This window comes from Miscanthus floridulus, chromosome 17 (assembly GCF_019320115.1).
Source record: "Miscanthus floridulus cultivar M001 chromosome 17, ASM1932011v1, whole genome shotgun sequence".
Taxonomy (NCBI): Eukaryota; Viridiplantae; Streptophyta; class Magnoliopsida; order Poales; family Poaceae; genus Miscanthus; species Miscanthus floridulus.
This window is the reverse complement of record NC_089596.1, coordinates 36,663,824-36,689,269: the sequence shown is the minus strand read 5'-3', so window position 1 is coordinate 36,689,269 and position 25,446 is coordinate 36,663,824. Positions and strand designations below refer to the sequence as shown.

Below are 25,446 nucleotides of genomic sequence, written 5' to 3'. Positions count from 1 at the left end.
TCCGGTCACACTGTGACCTCTTACTGTGCTAACCGACAACATGATCGGACGCAGCCCTTTAGCGTCCGGTCGCTGAGCGACCCAACGTCCGGTCCTTTGACCGACGCCAGCATCTTTGCGACCAACTCCATTTCACCTCTAACTTCTTCACCCTTGCTCAAATGTGCCAACCACTAAGTGTATCACCTTGTGCACATGTGTTAGCATATTTTTCAGAAACATTTTCAAGGGTGTTAGTTCTCCACTAGATCCTAAATGCATATGCAATGAGTTTAGAGCATCTAGTGGCACTTTGATAACCCCATTCTGATACGAGTTTCACCCCTCTTAATAGTACGACTATCAAACCTAAATATGATCACACTCTCTAAGTGTCTTGATCACTAAAACAAAATAGCTCCTATGGTTTATACCTTTGCCTTGAGATTTTTGTTTTTCTCTTTCTTCTTTCCAAGTCCAAGCACTTGATCATCACCATGGCATCATCTTCATCATGCTATGATCTTTGTTTGCTTCGCAACTTGGAGTGTGCTACCTATCTCATGATCACTTAATAAACTAGGTTAGCACTTAGGATTTCATCAATTCACCAAAACCAAACTGGAGCATTCACCCGAGGAAGACGAGCACGCTAGAGGTGCTCTGTCGTTCGTCAATGTCCGCCGCCATGTCTGCATCACTGGACACAGTGAGCTACAGCCTACTCCCGCCGGTCTTTGGGAAGATGATCCATTGATCCACCGTCCCGTTGACGTAGCACAGTAGCCGCTTCACTGCAGCCCAGTGATGCTCTTTGGGATCCTCCATGAAGTGACTGACGTAGTCCATGGCGAACGCAATGTCCGGTCTCGTGTGGACTAGGTAGCGTAGACCACCGACGATGCTCCGGTAGAGTGTTGCATCCACCATCACCGTGGTACTAGCCTTCATCAGCTTCAACCACTCCTCCATTGGAGTCATGCATGGCTTGCACTCAGCCATGCTGCTCCACTCCAATAGCTTGGAGGAATACGCACTCTGACCGAGCGTGAGTTCCTCCTTCCCCTGTCTCATCTCGATGCCAAGGTAGTAGGAGAGTATGCTGAGATCACTCATTCAAAAACAAGCCGCCATCTCGCGCTTGAAGCCGTTGATGTCCTCCATGCACACGCCGGTGATGATTAAGTCATCCACATAAACGCCGATGACGAGCTCCTCCTTCCCCCATCATCGCGAGTAGAGTGCGTGCTCAGTTGCGCACCATTGAAACCCAAGCTCGCCCAGCGTGGTGTCAAGCTTGGTGTTCCATGCTCGTGGGGCCTGCCACAGCCCGTAGAGCATTTTGCGCAGTCGGAGCACCCTGTGCTCCTCTCCCTTGATGGTGAAACCTAGAGGTTGCCTGACGAAGACCGTCTCCGCCAGCTCGCCATTGAGAAAGGTCGATTTAACATCCAGGTGATGGATGCGCCAGTCCTTTGCTGCTGCCAAGGCTAGTCGCAAATGGACCGACTCCATGCGCACTACTAGCGCAAAGACATCCTCGAAGTCTATGCCCTCGCGCTGAACAAAGCCTCGGGCGATGAGGCGCGCCTTGTGCTTGACAATGTCACCGAGCTCGTCCCGCTTGACCTTGTACACCCACTTCAGGCTGATCAGATGGTATCCTAGAGGTGGATCGATGAGCTACCATGTCTCGTTTTCCTCGATCGCCTTCATCTCCTCTAGCATCGCCCGTCGCCAGTTTCTGTTCCGCTCGGCTAGTGCGAACGTGGGTGGTTCCTCTACACTGACGAGCAGCAGCTCTACGTCATTGAGCAACCGACCAGCCAGTCCTAAGGGTCCTATGCCATCGATGATGTCGTCCAGCCTACGGAACCGCACCTCTTCACCTTCATGGAAGGCATCCACAAACTCAGTGATGTCACCTAGAGGTGAGGCGAACTCGATCGGCGTCGATGGAGTTCCCTGTTCCGCCGTAGTGCTCGGCACAGCACCTAGAGTGCTTAGCACCCTGGTTGCAGTGCTCGGCACTACTTCTAGACAGCTCGTCATAACTCCTGCAGTGTTCGGCCCCACTGTAGGAGTGCTTAGCCTCAGTCTTGGAGTGGTTGGCACCACTATAAGACATCTTGGCTCTACCATGGGAGTGCTCGGCACCAGTCCTAGAGTGGTCGCCACCACTACAGAACCTCCCAGCACCACTCCTGGCGTGCTCAGCATCCCTCCAGGAGTGCTCGGCACTCCTCCCAGAGTGCTCGGCATCCCTCCCGAAGTGCTCGGCACTACCCCAGGAGTGCTCGGCTCTACCGCTGGAGTGCTCGGTGCTCCTCCTAGAGTGTCGACACCTCTTCACTAGCGTCTCCATCACCGTGGATGACCAAGTGTTCGACGACGAAGGTGCTGGTGAAGCCGCCAGCTTTCCCCGTGCTCGAAATGCTCCAGTCCCAAGCCGCCTCCTCGTTGAACGCGATGTCGCGTGAGACAAGCACCTTGTCTCCGCGTGGGTCATAGAGCTGGTATGCCTTGGTACCCTCCGCGTAGCCTAGGAACACCATGTGTGTGCTCCTATCCTCCAGCTTGGTGAGGTTCAGCTTCATCTTCCTGGCGTGGCCGATGCAGCCAAATGTCTAAAGGAAGGACATGCTCGGCTTGCGCCCATACCAAGCTTCGAACGGCGTCTTGCCCATCAGGGCCTTGGTCAGAGCGCAGTTGAGGATGAACACCGCCATGGTCACCGCCTCCCCCCAGAACCTTGCCGGCATGCCTTTTGCCTTCATCATGGATCAGGCCATGCCGACCACCGTCTAGTTCCGTCGCTCCACCATGCCATTCTATTGTGGCGAGTACGGCGCAATGTGGTGTCGCTCCACACCCTGATCCATGCAGTACACAACGAACTCCACCAAAGTGAATTCGCCACCGCGATCAGTCCTCAGCACTCGAAGCTTCTTGCTGCTCTCAGCCTCCGCGCGTATCTTAAACTTCTTGATCGCCGCCGCCGCTTTGTCCTTGCTCGTCAGGAGTTGCAGCCACATGTAGCGATTGCAATCATCCATGAGCAAGAGGAAGTACCACCGACCACCATTTGTAGCTGGTATGATCGGCCCACAGAGGTCGCCGTGGATGAGCTCGAGAGCGTCCTTCGTGCGATACTTGGCTGCCTTTGGGAATGGTAGCCTCCTCTACTTCCCGGTCAGGCAGCTGTCACACAGCTCACCTTCGTGCTTGATGTGGGGTAGCCCTCGAACTATCTTCTCTAGCCGACCAAGCGCGTCGAAGCTGAGATGTCCGAACCGGGCATGCCACATCCCTGGTTCCTCGGAGTGCCTTGCCACCAGGCACACCAGCTGCTCTACCTTCAGGTCGAGCAGGTACAACCGGTTTAGGGACCTCTTCACCTTGGCGAGAAGTCACTGCTCCTGGTCCATGATCCTAAGGACTCCATCCTTGATCAGTACCTCGCTACCACGCTCATCCAGCTGATCAATGCTGATGATGCTGGAACGCAGCTGCGGGATGTAATATATATCCGTTAGCACGCGGTGCTCCCTATTCTGGCACCTGAAGATGATGGTGCCATGCCCTTGGATTGCTACCCGTGAGCCATCACCAAACTTCACCGTACCAGTAACATCGTCGTCGAGCTCGGAGAAGGATTCCTTGGAGCCCGTCATGTGGTTGCTGGCACCAGAGTCCAGATACCACCGCTGCTCCTGGTCGGTGCCCACACGTCCAAGGTAGACTTGGGCACGTGGTTCATCGAGGTTGATAGTCTTCAAGGCCTTCCTAGGTCCTTCCACCATCGTTGCCTCTTCCCTCTCCTCGGCCTCGACATCGTGCAGAGCACAGATCGTCGCCATCAGGATAGTGGGCTCATCCTCATCATCGGCTTACGCCAGGTGAGCCTAAGCCTTCTTTTCCTGCTTACGGTTTGGGCACTTCCGTGCCTAATGGCCCATCTTCCCGCAACACTGGCAGGCATTGGGGTCGACCTACTTCTTCTCCGAAGAAACCTTGCCGCAGCGCTTGCCATCGCCACCGTGGCTGGAGGAGGCTGCCTTCCTGGAGTTCCTCCGAGTAGCTCACTCCTCTTTCGTCAGCAGCAGTTTGCCGCTGTCCTTCGTTGCTGTCACCTGCTCTAGGCGCTCATCCACCGTGTGCAGATGGCCTGCCACATCCTCAATGGTGAGGGTGGACAAGTCTAGCATCGTCTCTATGGATAGAGCGATCTGGATGTACTTTGCCGGCAAGGAGTGGAGGTACTTGGAGACCGCCTCCTCTTCGTTGATGGTGACGCCATGGCTCTTCAGCTTACTGATGAGCGTCTGCAGGCGGAGGAAGAAGTCCTCCACTGTTTCACCATCCTTGAACTTGAGGTTGGCGTACTTCTGCTTTAGAAGCTGGGCCGTCGCCTTCTTTGCGCGGTCGGAACCGACGCGCATCGCCGCAATAGCCTCCCATGCCTCCTTAGTCGAGCTCTTCGCCCCCAACGGCTCCCTGTACTCCACCGGTACAGCAGCGAGGATAGCCTTCAACGCTGACATGTCATCTTCCTCATTGTCGGTGCCCTTGTCAACAGCATTCTAGTGCCGTCGAGCTCTGAGCTTGACCTTCATGGTCACCGACCACTCTCCATAGTTGGTGCGAGTCAGCGTCGGTCAACTGGTGCCGCTGACCTCCTGCACCGTGCGAACAACGACCTCCAGTCGTGGCTGGGCAGCCACAGCAGTGCCACTGCTATCGCCCATCTCCGAACCACCCGTCAACGTCAGCGATTAGTCTAGCGACGGCGCTTGTATGGCTCCAATACCACTTGTTAGCCCACAGGATCACTGGCTCAGGTGAGTGAACCACTCACCAGTCTTGCCGAGTACCCGCTAGTATTGCCGAGCACCCACTAATTAAGCCGACCACGAACAAGCGTTGTCCATCCCCACATACTATGGCTAGAGGTTAAAGAAGAGGAAGAACAGAGCATACACACTTAGTACAAGACACCAGCGTTGGCTGAAGCTCTGTATGAGAGATGATAAATCTTAACTCTCTTTACCGAGTTGCCGTGGTAGTCTATTTATATAACTTTATCCATCTAGTCATAGTACAGCGCACATGCTGTAACAGTAACTAGATGACATACATGGCTGACTCTGCGCCGGCCTCTGCATGTGGCTACAGTGCTGCATGTGAGCCGTGCGACGCCTGCACCTGCAGCGGCTACAGTATCACAGCAGGGGGCTTTTTCGACGTCACCTTCCCTTGCTGTGTTCACATAAGATAGCAGTAGTTTATCTAACATTGAATGGGAGCCTATCAAAATTCATCTTACCGAGAAAGAACTTGGCAGATCAGCAGTTCTATTTATCCCAAAGCAACTTTCTTCTAATCACCAACATCAGATATGCCAACATGTGACATATTAGCCCAAGGAACGACGATTAGAAACGGCTTATAGAACATAACGGAAGCAACACACAAGACTAGAGCTTAGATACACGAGAAAAGGTAGCAACTGGACTGTGAAGCACCGAAGCCGAGCAAAAAACACCACACTGAAACCGAGCGAAAAACAAAGCACCGGGCAGTTCGCACCCATGAAAAGAACATGCATTAGACAATTAAGCTCTAATGCCCCCTGTGCTGAAGTCGAAGGAAATTGAAGCACCGGACAGTCCGCATGGTCAAGAAAAGCATCCACCGAACATATGCTACTCGAAACTATGCTGGAGTCTAGCTCAAAACAGAGGCACCGGACTGTCTGCCATGGGAAATGTAAACGGCCAGACTGTCCGGTCAATGGAAAAATAGATAGACAGTCCACACTGGTGGAAAAAGACAAATGCCGGACAAAGGTGTTGGCTCATGCTACTCAAGCGCCTATTTGACAATCAATCCAAACTTGATCAAATAGAGTCCGACTGAGATGAGATTTTAAATTTTAATCGTATCCTTCACACAACATGTGCAACTCATCATCCCAAACGAAAACTCAAAAAGATCTAGAATTTAAGCACCAAATTTTTTAAAACTCCCTAGAACATGAAAAGATTTAGGAACAAACTGCGATTAAAAGGTGCTCATGAGGAGATTCAATCAATTTATGATGAAGATCACTTCTTACTTGTCCTAGCACCAAAACCACTCAAGATAATTCAATGAAACAGCAGCGCAAATCAAAGAACAAAAAAATCCCCAATAAATAGCTCCTAGAATCACAAAAATAGAGAAATTTAATATTTGGAGAGGGGAACGAGTGGATCACAAAATTGATCTTTAGATTACTTCATGATATGAAATTACAAGGAACTCTTAGCACATCTCAAAGCTTAGATGGCAAAAAGCTCAAATCAAAAGAGCATCTCATCTCTTCCTCTCCCAAGATCTAAGAAAAGCTCTCAACCACACAAGTGAGAGCCTAATCCCTTAAGGCTTGGCTTCCAAACCAGTAATCTCCTACATATACGCCTTTTGTTATTTCCTAAGTTGCCTTTACATGAAGCACTTAAACCAAATACCTCATGGGTAAAACCGTCCAAGTTTTCCTTCATTAATCAAACAAACTCGGTACCTTCTAGACTTTTCTTCACCTGGACGCAAGCTTCGAGATGCCAACACATGTTCGTTGATCTACCACTTTCAGTTTTGAGGCTCAAATTGAGAAAACCCACCTCCAATGGTTTCAAGGCCCAAACCAACAAATTGTCCATCCCTAGTTATGAGGAGCAAACCAGCAAACCATCATGCATGGCTCGCTAGGCGTGACTCACCAATGTTGATGTGTGTCCAACCTCCATGTCCTCGGCCTAGCGTTCCACCAAGTGCTCACGATGTCTTGCCTTGACTAGGTCCAATCCCATCCTCACTCCCGTTGACCAAGTCTTTGTCACCCATGTTTGCTAGCTCTTCCATGTGCCCAATGCGAGCAAGCCATGGTTCGTCGTCGGCCTCTTGGTCCATCATTAGATTCAAGACTTCATGTCTTCCCTTTACCGCTCTCGGTCCTTTGCGCATGGACTCCTCACTTGACCTTCTCCATTGCATGTTGACCACCACTGAAGACCCAACACCTGCACATTCATAAGACAAGAGACATGTTGCACAAGGCACTCAACACAACACTACACGACACCTCTGGTTAGCTATTAGCTAAATCAAGTGTTCACCTTGAAACCCTCTTCATAATTGTGATGGTCCATGAACTTTAAAAATGTATTTTTAGGTGCCTAAACTTGTTAAATGGTGCACCACAGGTTCATAACAGTCATGTGGGCATTTTTTCGCTAATGTGGCATACCAACGTGGCATATTTTTTCTACATTTAAACTCTCCTCTTCCCTATTCTCTCACGAATAGATCATTTCTTCTCCTTTCCTATTATCTCACGAACAGATCATTTCTTCTCCTTTCCTATTATCTCACGAACAGATCATTTCTTCTCCTTGCTTCTCTCTTCTTTCACGACGACTACAGCCCGTGGACAACCATGCCGTTGGATGGGCTGGAGTTGGCGTGAGAGAAAAGGGAGACAAGAACTCATTCGTGCGAGAAGAGGGAAAGATAGGGGTTAAAGATGAAAAAAGCATAGCATGTTGCCATGTCACATCAGCAAGAAACGCCCATGTGGCTAGTATGGAACTGCAATGCACCACTTTACAAGTTTACGAACTCAGAAATGTATTTTCAAAGTTTGTGGACCTAAATGACACACTATTACAAGTTTGAGGGAGTGCATGCATTTAACTTCATTATAAATTACCCAATGCAAAATAAGCCCCAATGTACATATCGATGTCAAGATACCAAACACGTTTACTATAGGGCGGAACTCGCTATTTTTACAAACACTTAGGAACAATTGAAACATCCAACCCAACTGGTAAGCCAATGCTTGGTGGAGGATTTTGACTAGACCACACAGGCCGTAGTTGAACACCTCTTCATCTCACACTAACTATATACTAGTAATTAGTAAATGAAATAATACCAAACATTGTGCAATCTACCTACTCGAAACAGGGGCTGGCCACAAGGGTAGCAAAGCAAAGGGGCCTGGTTTGGAAAAAGTTCATAAATGTGGAGTTTGTGGTTTTCCTTTTGTTCGTGTGTTGTCTTTTATCTAACTTCTACCACCATCAGAGGGGACACCATGTTAGGGGAGCACCAGCCCACTTGCGCTCCAGACCCTACTACATGCCCCACATCTGATCTGGCCATTTAGTCTCCAACTCCCAATAATATAATCTTATGTCTTTCCAATCCGTAATATGGATCATATAAATTAATATAAATCTAGATGAAATCTGATGTAACATTATTTAGATTTTGTTGTGTTCTTGATTCCTGGTACAGCAAGTTGTGTATAGTATATTATGTATATAGCAGATGCAATGTAAACAGTCTCTGAGTCAATTAATAATGTTTGCTAGTATTAAACAGGTATTTTCCTGCACTGCATAATTGTTTTCTACTTCAGATTATAACCATCTTGTTCAGGAACATTTTTCAGTTCTTAGTGCAACCTATGTACTATTGGAATTGTAATCAAAGTAGCTATATTTAGTTGAATATTGGGCTACAATAACGTCATGATGACTATCATGATCACAATCATATCCCATAAACTACAAGATGACCTTAACCTCGACTAAACATTTTGTATTTGGTTAGACTACTAAGGCCTTTTCCCCTTGTACATATTATATTCTCCTAATGGCATATCCTGACGTTATTCTAGACTGGACCTTGCACTAAGGCACCTTCTTAAGCACTAATTGGAAACTAATATTTCATTACTTTTTCCTATATAGATTCTTATATATATATATATATTATATCTATGAAATTCGGCTAGTAAAAAGTGAGGGAAACAATTTACTATACGAACTAAAATATGAAACATGTATTGAGCTTGTAGGAATTTTTCAAGATACTCGTGGGATTTGAAATGTTTATAATGGAATTCCTCTGTTCCAAACGGTTTTGCACTGGGGTGATTTGCTACTAAAATTACTGTCGTCATCTTACGACATTGAAGACTATACCCTCAAGAATCTGACCTGCTCCAGCTAAATGAGTTCAGAATGACATGACTATAGGAATTAAGCACGATTGGGTCATAGGACAGCGGGGAAACACAGAAAATATTAGAAGTCTGTTAGGATATTTTCACTAAAATACCGTGCAATTACTTTAGAGAAACTTCCGATTTTCAGTAACTACGATGTTTTTTTTCTGAAAAAAGAAAAGAAAAAGAAGTGTGGGGGGTAAGGCGTCTACTTTAAGTTTGTTTGGACTTTGGATCCTGTTAGCTAGCAAGACCATGTACACAGCCATATTATTCCCTGAACCAAAAGTGACCTCGATCAGCATTGCTGTGGAAAAGCCATGTTCCTTGAGTCTTGAGCTCCGAGCTGAATCGATGACCACCTTTAGCGAAAGCCAACAAGAACACAAGTGCAACAACCAAGCAGGAAAAGAAACTACATTAAAGAAATTCCTCACTTGCTCACTAAGGAATATATCAGCTTAGCTTTTAGTGAGCATCAGAGCACGAAATAGGCGTCTTGTATATCGTCTTTTGACCAGTTATGTACTGTATTTCAGTATTGGAGAAGGTATGATGGAGTGCTTGCCGATCTTAGATTGGTTTTTATTATATTATGTATAAGCGACAGTTTGTTTATGAAATTGCGTATGTTAAAGTACAATCATTTCTTCACTTTCCTATCCCTAGAAACTTTCCTAATTTTCCTGGCCTTGTTAAGGAGATGGAGGAACAAAAATGCATGTGTGATTTGTCTTACTCAAAAAATCATGCAAGTAGCTATAGCACATGAATGTTTTTTTAATCTTTTTAAAATATAGTATAGACATTGAACTTACATATACAACGTTCCACCCATATACTCCCTCTGTACCTATTTAAGTGTCGCCATGGGATGCGAGTCGGTCACTTTTTTTTAAAAATTTGACTAGATTTGTAGAAAATATTAGCAATATTTTATCTCTAAATAAATTTATTATAAAAATAGACTCAAAGATCTATCCAAACAATACTAATTATGTATCATAAATATTAATATTTTTATATAAATTTAGTTAAAGTTGAGTACATTTAACTTCTCGAGAAGTGAATAACAGATAAAAATGGATGGATGGAATATGCATTTACGAACAGTTACAAGGGAAGGGACTAGGCCAGAAGATCTTGATTCTGATTATTTTTCGAGGAAAAGAGAGTTTTTATTGATTACACACAAATAGTATGACAGTCCTGATCAACCATTTTTTCGACACATATAAACGGCATTGAACCTCCATACTCCTGAATGTTGACTTCTTTCCAGTTATGCAAGCTCGTGTGTAGCACAATTCCGCGCTCTCTTCGTGTGGACAAACAATGTTTGCACCTCTCCGCCCCTGCAGGCAGTTAGAAGAAGACATCGTCGTCTCCACTTCCTCTGCATGCAGGCCACCTCACACATATCTCAAGGATGACAGTTCAACCTGTCTAGTTTCATCAGGAATGGCATGATAAACACCGATTCCTGCTTCAGCAGAAATTAAGCTCGTCAAATGCGCCATCTACATTAATAACTTCATGCCCCCCCTGACAGCGGTGCCCACCATTGTGGAGCATCCAGCACAACCTTAGCTTGTTTAATTTATTTTTACCAGTAATAAAAACATATGTAGGGCGAAAGTGGATCACCTTGGCATAGGCTTTTAGGCTTTGATTATGATTAATTAAGTATCTGTCTGCTTGATTTAATTGTATGTACATTTTCACTATAGTGTAATATTATTTCCAGTAATATGGTGACCTAGTAGGTGGTAAAATTTGCCGATATCTGGTTATGTCAACAAAATGGTGATTTTACTAGACCGCCAAAGACTTTTTTTTTGTGAATTATATAGACTTGTTATATTTAAAGAGGCTTCGGCTCTTTGCAAAGCAACACCGAACACCAAACAACCAACGACGACCATGAATATTCTTGAAAAAAAATATAAGTAAAAACTAATTTGGTCTTTTCTTTTTCGACCTAGTCAGTCTTGCTCCCTGTAAATTGCCGCCGCCATTTCCTATGAACTTCCACCAACTTTGATGTGGTGATTTATACGTTTTTTTTTCAAAGTGATCCTTTTGGACTTGACTTATAAGGCTTTGGAAAATAACCGTTCCACCAACCGACCTATGTAAATTTCTTGTGTCAACTTCACACACCACCAAATTAAAGGAGCAATCTTTAGCTGTTCATACTCTGCAGCAATCGGTGTCACTACTCCTAGCAATTCAACACAAAAGACAACTGAACACTCAACACCAAAGTTAACTTCTGTGTAATCTTTGTATTACATTACAAACTACCATTCCATCGTTGAGAACTTGAATGGGAACTAATGGAGGCAGTGTTAATAGTAACAGTAGTGGTTAATATAAGAAACTCCACAAATAAAATCAAAGCAGGAAATAACTACTAAGTAATTGCACACTAACCCTTCCTTTCAAATTAAGTTGTGTCTTTTGTGGGACCCTTGCCACCTTTCCCTCCCTTAAATACCTCTCCCTCTCCTCCCCAACCCCCTGGCCAAGATCATTTAGCTAATGAACCCCTCCATCTGTCTCTCCAAGGAACAACATCTGGCAGCTCCCAGTGATCTCCTTCTTCCTGCCAGATTGCATTGATCTCTGCAGGCCAATTGTGCAGGCACATCGTTGATCCGGCCTTTGCAAGCTAGTGCTTTGCTAGAGTTCTGCAGTTAGCCATGGATCTGGCGACGACCCCGGCGCGGCGGCCCATGGAGCCAGGTCTGGCGCGGCGTCTGTGGCACGTGGTGCTGGCCGTGTGCCACATGCTGCGGCGCGGCCTGTCCCCGAAGCGCATCATGATGGACGTCCACCTCCTCCTGGGCCGCGGCAAGCTCGTCGGGCGGACGCTGCGCGGCCACCTCGCGCACAACCCGTCGAGCCACCACCGCCGCCACGGCCACCACCTCACCAACTACGGCGGCGCGTCGTCCCGCGCGTCGTCGTCGTCCTCCACGCTTGCCTCGTTCTACGGCCACCCCCGGGAGGTGGAGTTCAGCTGCACCACCACGCCGTCGTACCCTCAGGGGCTCTTCTTCCCCTTCAAGGGCCGCGGCGGTGGCGGCCGGGCGCGCGGCGAGCAGTACGGCGGCCTCGACGCGGCGGCCGTGGCGCGCGCGTTCGAGATGCTCAGCGCCGAGGTGGACGCCGGGGGTGGCACCCCCGCGGTCGCGCCGTCGCCCATGGTGGCCACCGCGACGCCGTCGCCCATGGTGGCGTGGATCCTGGGCCGCAGCCCCGCCGGGGTCCGCCCGCTGCGCGTCACCGACTCGCCGTTCCCGGCCGTGCCCGAGGACGGGTGCTGCAACGAGCGTGTGGACGCCGAGGCCGACGACTTCATACGGAAGTTCTACGAGCAGCTCAGGCTGCAGCCGACCGCCGCCACGCCGGACGCCTACCAGCGCCGCCGCGGTTAGCTAGCTAGCTGGGTAGGCTTGTTCAGGCATGCACACAGATCAGCCGGCACTGCTTTGCTTGGGATCCATGACGTGCGCGCGTGTCGTCGTTTCGCGTCTCGTTCGTCTTGTCCGTGGTGGCATGCATGCATGGTCGAATCGATTGCGACGGCGACGCGCCCCGGCCGCGCGAATCCATCTGCGTCGTACTTCGATTGTGGGTTTATTATTAGTTTGATGGTGATCATCCATTCGGGGCTAATTTATTGTAGAATTCGAGTGGCAATGGCGAAGCCGGTAGACGATCATGCGCAATATTGTTCATCAACTTGTTTAAATCTGCAACAGTTTTCAGTTTTTTCAAAGCAAAACATCCATGTTCTTGGATCGCGTTAAGGTAACTCGGTAACGTGCAGCAGATTGGGAGCTGCAACATTCGAATGTTCGTTTGTTCCGTCACCTGGATCTGGCACAAGCGAAGCAAAGCACCGACGCGGAGTTTGGGTCTCTGCCAGCCATGTGATTCTTATCTTAATCTCCGGACAAGGATACGGTTCACAAGAAAGCAGGACGATCTGAGGACAAGAATCCCATGCACTGTCCGCTCCCGGTGCTAAGCAAACGCTGCCCTTTGCTTTCGACAATCTGCGACACAAGAATCAATTATTCGAGCATAACCTTTGTCTCTTCTAGTTCCAGATCCTCACATGCATGCGTGCCTGGTTGCCTGCGCATATAGCTTCTGTTCTACTGACTGCTGATTTTTTATATTAATCACTATTGAAAAATAACACCGTTAAATTTTAAAATAAATTCAGAAAAAATAATATGAACATCCACGTCAAGATAAGGACTTGAAGACTTGAACTCGGATAAGTAAGTTTTACCTAAAAAACCAACTCAGTTCCTCACGACTGCTGCCGCTAGCTGGTCCCGCATGTGTATGTTTATCTAAAACAACAATCTGAATGTGTATGGTTTAGCCGTTTACAACATCGACATGGTCTCGAATATAACATTCATTTCTTTATTAATATGCAGCCGTGCTTGGTTAATAGTGAAAATTATGCATTATGAGATACTAAAAGCTTGAAATATTCATTATCTAAAAAAAAGCTTCAAATATTGAAACTCTAAGAGATGTTCGAGCAAAATTTAAATTCTAGGTTTAGAATTTAAAATATTCAAACACCAATAGTTTACGATGCCATATATTTATAACATTAATTTTGTCTATTCCAAACCTTTGAAATTCTTTTGAGCTTTGGTGGACAAAAGTTGAGAACTCAACTAACAAAAGCGTGACGAGAAAAAAGCGCGTTTCCCACTATCTTGTTATCTCTCGTTATTAGGCTGTCTCCAACACAATACCTATAGCCTCCAACAGAGTACCTATATGGAAGACTCATTTTAGGTGTCAGGAAAGGCATAACCCAAATCTGAGTATCATCTCTTCTGGAGACGCATTTGCAGAAATTGTTGTCTTTTGGGCCTTGTTGTTGAAGAAGACCAAAAATATGTATTGAACCTTTTGCCTGTAGCGCTATCCAAAGGATAAATATGTCTTGTATTTTGGATCGCGGTGGTTGGAGACAGTCTTCTGCGGTAGCTTTGGCTGTTTTTGAAAAATCCACCTATCTTGGCTTTACTACGTTGGTTTACATGTACAAACCCAAAGGCAGCAAGCCAAATAACACCTACTAGGCAGGCACGTTGTCGAACCTGCAGTGTGCAGTGTGTGGTACCATGTGGAGAAAGATATATATGTGTGCAGGTGAACAAATAAGGTCATGTTTGGATTCATTATCAGGTAGTAATAATCTATACCCTGTTCGTTTGGCTTATAAGCCGTACTTTTTCAGTCAACGAATAATATTTTTTCTCTTACGATAAATCAGTCAATAGTATTTTCAGCCATGGCTTATCAGCCAAACAAACATGGCACTGGCTAATAATAGCTGGATAACAATTTATTATCTATCTATTAGCTGAAATGGTGTTTGCATACATAGATAATTGATACGGATACATGTGCCCACTGCCCACCCGTTCTGTTCCGGTCAGCCCCGGAGCCGACGGGGTCACCGACGAGCTTTGACTTAGCGCGCGAGAGCAGAGCTCGATCTCGGAGAAGCAACCACCGCCGGTCGATTCAGGCGGCGTTGACTCAATGCAAGGCATGGAGGGGCACGGCACGGCGGTGGGCGGCCGGGAGGGGAGGGGCACGGCAGTACGGCACGGCGGCGGCGCGGCAGGCGGAGGTGCGCGCGGACGTCCAACTGGAGGGCGTGGAAGGGATTAGGGAAGCTTGGGTTGTGGGGCCCACATATTAGCTGTTATTATCTGATTTAGTCCCACCAGTGAAATAGTTACTATCCATAGGTTCAACTAATAATTATCTAGTTCACTATCCATACCTGTTGTTTAGATAAAAAAATATTATTATTAGTGGATAGCTGCTATCTACCGGGAACGCAACAGGGCCTAACACGACAATCGTATAAAGCGTACTACCATGCATTATCATTGTACACCAAAGGACAGAGGCACGTGACATGCACGGTAAGCTCGCATTTGTGCTTGGGACCGGTCTCTCTGTGTGTGTGCGCGTATGGACCCTGGTGCACGAGCCTTTCTGCTCCTGCTGTTGTTCTGGCTGCCATCGCGCTGATCGAACGAAATCGGCGACGTAGCCAGCTGCATGCCGCAGTCCACACGGAGTGCTTGTTGCGTGCCGCCATGGCTGATGGCTCCTACTTTATTTGCGATCGCGTGCACGTAGCTAGCAGTGCCTTTGGACCTTGTGAGGAGCGTGACACTGCGGTTGGCTCTTAGCTAGCTTTCACCTTTTGAGCTTTTGGTTAGGCGCCTGCTTCTCCAAAAGCGTGCAGCGTGCCCTCTTTTTTTATACTTATATAATATTATTAAAAATATTAAAATTTCTTTCATTCGTATCTCACTATTATCACTATTATAGGTCGCAGCCTACACGAATGGGAATGGGTCGATCCGGTCCTGGCCTTGAACCCAAATTTAGGTTCAACTTATTTCATCTAAAGATTATCCGGTTCATAGTACGGGTCGACCCAATATTTTCTATTATCATAGGCGGTATCAATACTTATAGAAAAGGATAGAAAAAGATGAGATAAAAGATTAAAAAGAACGTACCATGATTATATATTAAGGTTATTAGCAATGCATCAAATTAAATAAGTTTACAAGTGAATCATGATTTTAGTTTCATCTATTTTCACTTTCAAAATATGATATTCCTCTGTCTTCTTCCAAGCATAGATGTGTATACATGTTATGACCAACCACGCTTATTCGGAAATGAAAAAGACTAACAAAATATAAAAAAAGGGTTGTTATGTGGTGGTTGGGTCAACCCATGCTACCCATTCAATCAATAGGTTTTGACCCCCATGACCAATTAATCTTGCTTTTATGGGTCGGGTCAACTACACAATAAGTCGACCCGGCCCATTCCCTTTCATTAGGCTGGTTGGTTCGCCGGATCACCTGTTTGGGTGCGCAAGCCTCCGGATGAGGTGGAAGATGCTAGAACTTTTTTCTTTGTCTAGAAAAACTACATAAAAACCATAAATAAAATATATACAAGCAAAAACAGATATATACAAATAGCTAGAGACTTCACTTTGATATTACTCATCCCCATGAAAAAATCATTTACATTTGACTTGAGCGGTACATTAATATGAATTGTCCAAATTTCCAGTACAGTATGTACAACTAATTGCATTTGGAATGCAAACAAGAACTTTTGAAAATTTGAAACATCTCTACTAGAATCATTCTACAGATGAAAAGAAGTGCCAAAAAGAACTTTGTGGAACAAATCTCGGCAGTAGGTAGCATAACAGTGTGCAATTCCAATGATTCTTCTGTAGTTTTTACTCAGTCTACCAAGTTCGTCAGGAATTCCCATGACGAAGTCAAATTTGCTTCTTCGCAAGAAAAAAAAAGGTTCAGTTTGTGCGACGATAGTCAACAACTTATCCCTGCAAGTTATGTTGTTGGCCCTCCACCTTTCACCAAAATGACAAGCAACCAAAACATTTTGCCACGCATCTGCAGATATATTCACCGAATATTACATGGTAAGGGTAAAAAAGGCAGCAACTTTCTTCAGTATCCAGCAAAGGGACAGTTCGTTTCAAACTGTTCGAGATCCCAAGTATGTACATATCGAGTTCTCAATTTGGACTAGTTGTGCTACAATGATTTTGATTGAGGCATCAGCTTAAGGTTACAATGCAGGAGTCTCAAAAAGCACGCAGAGTAAAGTACTTTTTCAGCAGCAAAAGTGATGGTGTCGAGCCAGTTTGACCTTTTTGGAATACTGGACATGGACTTACAGAAAACATGAATTGTCCGAATTAGAGATGGTGGGCTGATGGACAAATGACCTGACTAGTGACATTTCCTTTTCTGTGAGGAAATTTTCTTTGCTTCAATACCTACGGCCTTAAGTCTGTTGTGTTATGAAAGAACGATACTGGCGCAGAGAAATACTGAGGAATGGAGAATGTATTTGCCCAATAAAATTGGGCACCGCTAGTGCCCGGACATCAGGACGGACGTCGTGTCTGGACGCTCGCGCCTGCTGCCCGCTGCCCGCCATGTGTATGCATGCATGTTAGAGCCCGGCAGAGAGGGGGATCCTAGGTGGTGGAGGCTAGGGTTAGGGGAGGTGTGGACGTCAGGCAGAGGGAGAGGGCGGCAGCGCTAGGACAGAGGGAGAGGAGGAGTTGGCGCAGGGAGAGGGGGAGAGGGAAGGGAAGGATAAGCCTGAGGCTGTTCTTTCTTGATCACAATAATTACATAGCCCCTATACTTATAGTCATGTGAACACTTGTATCCTAAGTAATCTAATGAGGGAAGTCCTTATAGATATGGACTCTTTCATATCTTAACTAATCATATTCCTATTGGAGATCCTCCGGATATAGATAGTGGAGCGGCGGGGACCCGCTCTTTCTTGTGTGCGCCTCCCCTTAGTTGGCACTACTGCTACCCTAGGCGGCAGCGCTGCTGCTGCTGTTGGCGTCCGGGCCAGCTGGGCCTGTAGCCCCCGTTTGGCGTATGACATCACTCCTCCTTCTCCGATCAGCGCGTCCTCGCTCTAAATCATTGTCCAATCTTTGACAGTCTCTGGCGGTGGGCTGGTGTCCGCGGGTAGCTCTGCAGTCTAAACAGTTAGGTGACCTAGGGTGTCATTGAAGTGCTTGGTGTTGATGTGGTAGTTGGAGAACTGGAAGTAGTAGCTGAAGAAGCCAAAGTAGCCAGAGATGTAGTAGCTGTTGGTTCCCGAACCATCCAATGATTCATGGATGCAATGGGCTGCGTAGATGGCGGCGCTGGGGAGCGTTCCCGGGAAGTGTAGTGTCTGCATCAGCCGTGGAGGTCATGGAAGCGAGTGCACCTGGCCGGCATCAACTTGACCCCTTATGTGTCGGCACAACGCTGTGGCGATGATGGTCGATGGTGTCGTGGTGAAGTGCTATAGCGTGCCAAAGAGGAGGTCGCCGGTGTTGTCGTTTGCCAAAGAGATCAGTGGAGGACCGTTGACGTGTTGCCTGTCAATGTAGGTGTCCTCGATGGAGAGGAACTATTGGCCGTTGTTGTCGAAGAAGACGATTGTTGCCGATGGAAGTATGTGGTGTGGCCATTCCTCAAGGAGTAGAATGCTCTAGGGGAAAGCTTTCGTTGTCGGTGAAGATGTCGTTGTGTGGAGGCCGATTGCCAGGAGATGCGGAGTGAAAGTTCTGAGCGACTCGAGCAAGTCCTATAACAGAGGTGAAGTTACCAGGATGTAGTATCGTTCGTTGTAGCGGACGATGCCATGTCGGGGGGACCAGGCTGAGGCTACCACCGGGACTTCAATGGTGGCGGAGATGATCTAGAGTTCGCACTCGTCTAAAGTGGCAATGCAAAGTTGAGCGAGGATCTCCGGATCTAGCTCAATGCAGGTAGCCGCTTTGGTGTTTGTGTCGACTGATGGAATGCGTGCTGGGGTGTCTGTCGCTATCGTGGTTTTAGCGGAAGGCCGGTGTGGTGGATCCACAGTTGGCCTGATGTTGGAGCTGCTGGTGTTTCCTCCCTGTGGCGTGTTGTCGACTGTCGGGGTGGAACACCCTGTCCTGGTGGGCGTAGGTGTCGGGGTCTCTAGGGTACGGGCGAGGTCGATGGCCGTCTCCATTGAGGGAGGATGGTGACAGACGACCGTCTCTCTAAGTGCATGTTGAAGGCTGTTGACGAAGAGGTTGACTTGGTGTTGGTCACTGGTGATGCCAACGTGTAGAGCGTAGGCGATGAAGTTGTTGATGTAGTCATTCGTGGGCCAATATGACGAGGAGGTGTGAGGTCACTGGTGGTGTTGCGATCAGGGCTTAAGTTGCAGATGATGCTCTTGGTGAAGTATGCCCACTCGGTCATGGGTGTATCTGTCACAGAACCGACCAATTTATAAGAGCACAAGTACAAAAACAATCGCCGAAACGATCAAATTCTCGAACTTGAGCCCATATAAACCCGGTAGTCAACTGAAATCTCGAAGGATTTCAAACCAACTTGCATACAACCAAGATCATAGTAATTCAACATAACATATCGTATGTTACAACATTTCACAGATGTTTGCAAATAGATTACATCATCACAGAGTCATCGTTATTACAAAACAAGTCTTGTAAAGTAAGCGGAAGCAAATAGTTTAACTTACATACCCGAGTTCAAATACAAATACTGGTTCGCTGATCACAACCCGCAAAAGCATTCAGATAAGAGAAACAGAGATCATGCCCATGATCTAGTCTTCGTCACCCGCTAGGTGGAGACAATACTTACAGAATCCCTGATATAGAAGGTCATCTGCAACAAGAGGAAATAAACCCTAAGTATAAGAATGTACTCAGCTAGACTTACCCGTCGAAAACCAAAACAAATGACACCAAGGATTATGCATAGCTTAATGTAGTGGATCTGGCTGGCACTTTCTTTTTGCGGAAAAGCATAAGTAATAATGATCAACTCAAAACCTAGACTAGCAGTGACTTTTAGCCATTAACCTGTCATCTATATTAGCACCTGTACTAAGCAATCATTTTATTAGGGTGCAAACATTAATAACCATATCAGGTATATATTGTGGCAACCTTATCATCATCATCCATTTAACCATATCATTAAATTAATTGAATCTACGTTGCCGCTGCTCAGTCAAGTTCTCACTATCCGGGAGAGACGGCGATTCGAATCGATTCCTATCCAGCTGGAGGGGTATTCCTAACACAAACCCTGCTTCCCCCGTTAGGGTCGCAAACAAGTCACCTTTGGTACAACTCAGGAGAAAAAGAAAAGAAAAGACATGGGTCTGGGCCGCCCTGCATTCTCAGAGAACCACTCTACCAGGAAGTGCAGGATTTTAAGCATCTGACTCCCCTTGGACTTATGCCAATGGTTCTCCACACATCCTTACTACCTCCAAAATGCATCCAAACCCCACGGATCCCGGCCTGAGTTGAGCTACTCGGCTTTGCGGTCGGAACGACTTATCTAGCCAGCTAAGTGTTAGGCCGCGTTCAACATGACATGAGGATGTACAGCGTATCGGTCCTTAAACGACGTAGACAGAGTCACTATGTTCAACCTACACAAGACTCCGCCTAGTCTTAGTTCATTATTCACATGGTTTTTTTCCACGATAGCAAATATAGCCAACCGTGATCCACCTCATCCTAAAGCTCGCAGGTGACAGGAAATCACCTGACTTCTACCGCACTAAGCATGGCTAAGCATTTAACCCGCTCATAAACTTAATAGGATTCCAGTACGATATCTGAACAAGGAATGATATATAATGCAACAATTGGTTCCAACCAATTCCTATACTTAATGCATCATCAACGAATAAAAGATACTCAATGTATTTGTAAAAACATGGGAGGCTTAATATGCTCCGGGGCTTGCCTTTCAGGAAAGAGGAAGGCTGGTGGTCAGGGCACTCGGGCAACTCCTCCGCGGCGGCTGCTTCGTCGGCTTCCTGCACCTCGGGCTCCTCCTCCTGGTTGGCTCCCTCGAACTCCAGCAACGTCACTCCCACCGGTACACCTATTGCATGAATGCGCAAGATAACTATCATGGATGCATATGAACGAAGTCAGGGATGCTCGGGGAATGCACATGTTTGCTGTAGTCTGCATATTCCACTTAAGCTCTATTCAAATCACTTTACTTACCAAGTTTATACAACCTAATGTATAATTGCTCATCTTCAGTTAATGACCTAGCACCTGCACCTAAGCATGTTCTCAAGTTATGCTAGCCCTTAAACAATCAACGAGGGTGTGGCACGAAGCATACACTCAAGTATTTGTATTTTAGCAAAATGGAGACTATATAGCGGTACAGTAAACTGGCCATAACTGGAGATTTATAAATCCAAATAACATGCAACAAGACAATTTGCAAAGCTTATGAAATTGTCTACAATTCATTTTTCAGACCTCTAAGCATTATTACAACCTTTACCAGGTTGAATTCTTTAATCAACAGAATTCTGTCCTACAAGACAGAGAGTAGACAAAACTGGAATCTAACTTTTTAACTACGGTAGTTCCTAAACTACTGGGCCAAATGCCATCAAATTTTGACAGGAGATAGATACATAAATTATCTATAACTTTTGTATTCACCACATTCACAGCAAACCAAAATATCATGGGGAACTTTATAAAGTCCCCAGATCTGTCCAGAGGGACATAATGCCAACAAAATAATTATCAACTTATGATGTAAACACATAATTGGACAAAACTAACTCTACTCACTTATTACACATATCACAAGAACACCAGAAAGTAGGGTGTTCCTCACCAAAACATTTCTTTTAATACCTTTCTTAATTTATTTAATTAATTAGAGGAAATGGTAAACATATATGAAAACTACACCATTAAATCTACAAAAATTACAGTAGATACTACATGCTCTAAGTAGACCACTATAAAAATTTCACACCATTTGAGCAAGTATAACAGCCTACACAAAAATGATAAGACATAATGGCTTAAAATGACATAATTAGGAAACCTTAGTGAAAAGTGTCAAGCAATAGATTTCATATTTTTCCTAGCATCCTTAAGGTACTAGGATACTACCCACAAAGTTTTATGGTCATAGGATTCCTAGATAATTTACAAAAATTTACACAAGTATCAATCAATGATAAAAGGAAAATCTATAACTCAAAAACCATACATGCAATGACTCTCAAATTTTTACCAGAGCTTCTACTAAGCAAGAATAGCTTACCCACAAACTTTCATAATTTTTGGATCACAGAAACTCCGGATATAATTTAAACAAGTTTGCATGCATTTAAAAATACATTTCAAGTTCCTATTTAATTCATCCAAACTTTCTACATCATGTGCTAATGTCATATTTTTCTTAAATACTAGACTTCACTATGAGTCTAACAAAATTTGAATCACACCATTTGGATGTACACATTTGAAGTTACAAAATTCACAAAACAACATCAAATCTGCAAATTTGAACTATCCTATCACTACACTGTCACTGACGCGTGGGACCCGTGTGTCAGCCGACCCCACTCGTCAGCGACACAGAACATGGGAGATGGCGTGTGATGGCGCGGCGGTGGTCTAGCTCACCGACGGCGAGGACTCTGGCAACACCAAGGGCACCTACGTGCTCTACGTGATGAGGTGAATCGATTGGTGCTACTAGCAAGGTCTATGGTTCAACGGAGGTGGCTCGTCGTCGATGATGGTGGCACGGCAGAGCTCCAACGTGAGGTGCCGACGACGGTGAGCCTTGGCTGCCTCATCCGAGCTCGGTATGAGCTCCACGAGGTCACTACGGTGCTACCCAAGCAGAGAGAGGAGGATGAGGAGGTCACGGTGGTGGTTGGCTGCAGCGAGCTCCGCTCCAGTGAGGTGCGGCCATGGATACGGCGATGGAAAAACGGCCACTGGCCCTCACCTAAGGCACGGATGGCTCAGCTAGGCGGTCGATGAGGTAGAGGAGGACATGGCAGAGCTATGGTCGAGCTGTGGTTCGCATTTTTGTGGCAACGAGCAAGCTAGGCGATGGCGGAGCTGCTCAGCAATGGTGGAGCCGGCACTGCTCGATTGCTGCGCGCGGTGGAGGCGAAGGAAGTGAAAAATTGGACTGTGAACCGGTCGGGCAGGCGCGTGGGAGGTTCAAGTCATGGCCTGCGACGCCAGGACAGCCGCGGCGCGTGGCTACGCGGTCAGACGGTCGGCGACGAGTGTCACCCATGCGTCGGTTGTTTTTTGAAAACGGTCAGGCACTGTAGCGTCGATTCAGCGAAACCGATCAGCCCGACAGCCAAGATTGACAGCGTTCGATCTCCTAAACCGGGAAGAATCAGTGCAAACATTATACATGAAAGTTGTAGATCTATGATAGGGCTACAACAATGCTTTAGAAATCAACAGCTAGTTCTCAAAGGATCACGAGTTATATCAAGCCAAAGTCGGCTCAAACAAACTAAAATTGCAACTAAGACTTAGAAATATTTTCAAGTGTTGAATCAGCCTTCAATACTGACTTGTGGGTCCTTTTTGAACATGTTGTGCACATTTTCATGACTTGGCTTCTAAACAAAGTTTGTTCCTTATAAAATTTGCTACAACTTTGCTTTAGGTTGCTCAGACATGCAAACACTCTAAGCTACACTTTTTAAACAGTCAAACAAAAGGGTTCAGGAGTCAAAACAAGTCAAACCACTATTTGAAATCATAATTAGGCAACATGATCAACATGAATAATGTTCCAAATGACATTCTAGGTGTCACTAAGTTGTTCAAGAGAATTATTAGCCACACCACACCTTGGTCACACAAGAATCAAGCATTGTATGTACTAAAACAATGAAAAACCAATGAAATGTTACATTTGTTTCATAGTCATGTTTCACATGTTTCATGGTCTTGTTGCATGGTACTAACTAGCTTTGTTTCACTAAAGTGAGTTGCACATGTTGCACTTAAGTGTTGCACACTATTCATCTCATAAAAGAAACAACACACATGAAATATGCAATATGTTGCAATGTTTCAAAATTATGTTTCATGTGATATAAGCTTATGAATGGATGAATGATGGTCATGTTCATGAAATGCAAGTGCAAATGTGGAAGCCAAACACCTAGGGTGTTACAGCCCTCCCCCTTATAAAAATCTCGTCCCAAGATTTGAAAAGCATACCATTGTTGATAGAATTCCTTATAACCGTCCCTCAAATAATCTTCTCTTTCCCATGTTGCATCGCGTTCACTACCCTGATTACTCCACATGACTTTGTAAAACTTGACCACCCGACTCCAAGTCACTCGCTTACGCGTCTCAATCACTCGGACCAGCTTTTCTTCAAAGGTCAAATCTGATTTTAACTTGATATCCCCCAATGGAACTATCTCTTTAGGGACGTGAAGACATTTCTTCAATTGGGATACATGAAAGACATTGAAGATAGCACTCATCTCAGGAGGTAATTGAATCTTGTACGCCACCTTACCACTTTGTCCAATGATTTCAAACAGACCAACATATCTCGGCGTAAGCTTTCGCTTCACACCAAAGCGTTGGACACTCTTCATGGGTGAGACTTTCAGATAAACGAAGTCTCCAACTTCGAACTCAATAGGTTTTCTACATCAATTAGCATAACTTTTCTGCCTAGCTTGAGCTGCGGCCATGTGGGTTTGGATAGTATGAACTTGTTCTTCGGCTTCTTGAACAAAATCAATTCCATAATATCTCCTTTCACCGGCTTCTACCCAATTCAACGGGTTTCTACACTTCTGGCCATACAAAGCTTCGAACGGTGCCATCTTGATGCTCTCTTGATAACTATTATTGTACGAGAATTCAGCTAGGGGCAACCATTTTTCCCATGAGCCCTTAGCCGAGATGACACATGCTCTCAACATATCTTCTAAGATTTGATTAACTCGTTCAGTTTGTCCATTGGTTTGCGGATGATAGGCAGAACTTCTTACTAACTTAGTTCCTAATAATCCGTGTAAGTGCTCCCAAAAGCGAGCAGTGAACTGTGGTCCTCTATCCAAGACAATAGTATGAGGGATCCCATGAAGTCGGACTATCTGATTAAAATACAACTCCGCATAGTCGGTTGGACGGAAATCTATGCAGACAGGAATGAAGTGTGTAGACTTGGTCAGACGGTCTACAATCACCCAAATGGAGTTAAAATTCCTCTGAGTAGTAGGGAGTCCAACAATAAAATCCATACTTATCTCCTCCCACTTCCAACCTGGAATAGAGAGTGGCTGAAGTAATCCAGCTTTCATGTGCACAGCCTTGACTCGACAACAAGTGTCACACCTAGCCACATAAGCGGCTATCTCTTTCTTCATTTTGGTCCACCAAAAGCGAGGCTTCAAATCATGATACATTTTGCTACTACCAGGATGAATAGATACTTTAGAGGAATGGGCTTCGGATATGATTTGATTTCTAAGCTCTCTATCCTTCGGAACCATCAACCTATCCTTGAACAATAACACGCCATCCTCATCTACTCAAAAATGTTTGGTTTCTTGCTCTTTCATCTTGCGCTTGATGTGGAACACACCTGGATCTGTCTTCTGTAGCTCGATAATTCGACTCTGTAGAGTACAACTGACAGTGATGTTGTATAGGACTGTAGGATGAAGGAGTATTGACAAATGGACATCACTCTCAATCAATGAGTGGCAATGAGATTTCCTGCTTAAGGCATCTGCTGCAACGTTTGCCTTGCCAGGGTGATAGTGTACTTGGAGGTTATAATCCTTGATTAACTCGAGCCATCTTCTCTGACGCATATTCAACTCTGGTTGAGTGAAGATGTACTTGAGACTTTTATGATCAGTGTAGATGTTGCACACATTGCCGAGCAAAT

At 45.8% G+C, this 25,446-nt stretch overlaps 2 protein-coding genes across 2 annotated transcripts; one reads left to right on the top strand and one right to left on the bottom strand.

Annotated features, from left to right (window-relative positions):
• Positions 1–693: 693 nt before the first annotated feature.
• On the bottom strand, positions 694–1,095 carry LOC136515547 (uncharacterized mitochondrial protein AtMg00810-like). The gene has a single exon (XM_066509106.1). It carries the CDS (start codon positions 1,093–1,095, stop codon positions 694–696), a length of 402 nt encoding a protein of 133 aa, XP_066365203.1.
• Positions 1,096–11,581: 10,486 nt separating this feature from the next.
• LOC136518653 (uncharacterized) lies at positions 11,582–12,724 on the top strand. The gene has a single exon (XM_066512327.1). It carries the CDS (start codon positions 11,746–11,748, stop codon positions 12,481–12,483), a length of 738 nt encoding a protein of 245 aa, XP_066368424.1. The 5' UTR covers positions 11,582–11,745; the 3' UTR covers positions 12,484–12,724.
• Positions 12,725–25,446: the final 12,722 nt, after the last annotated feature.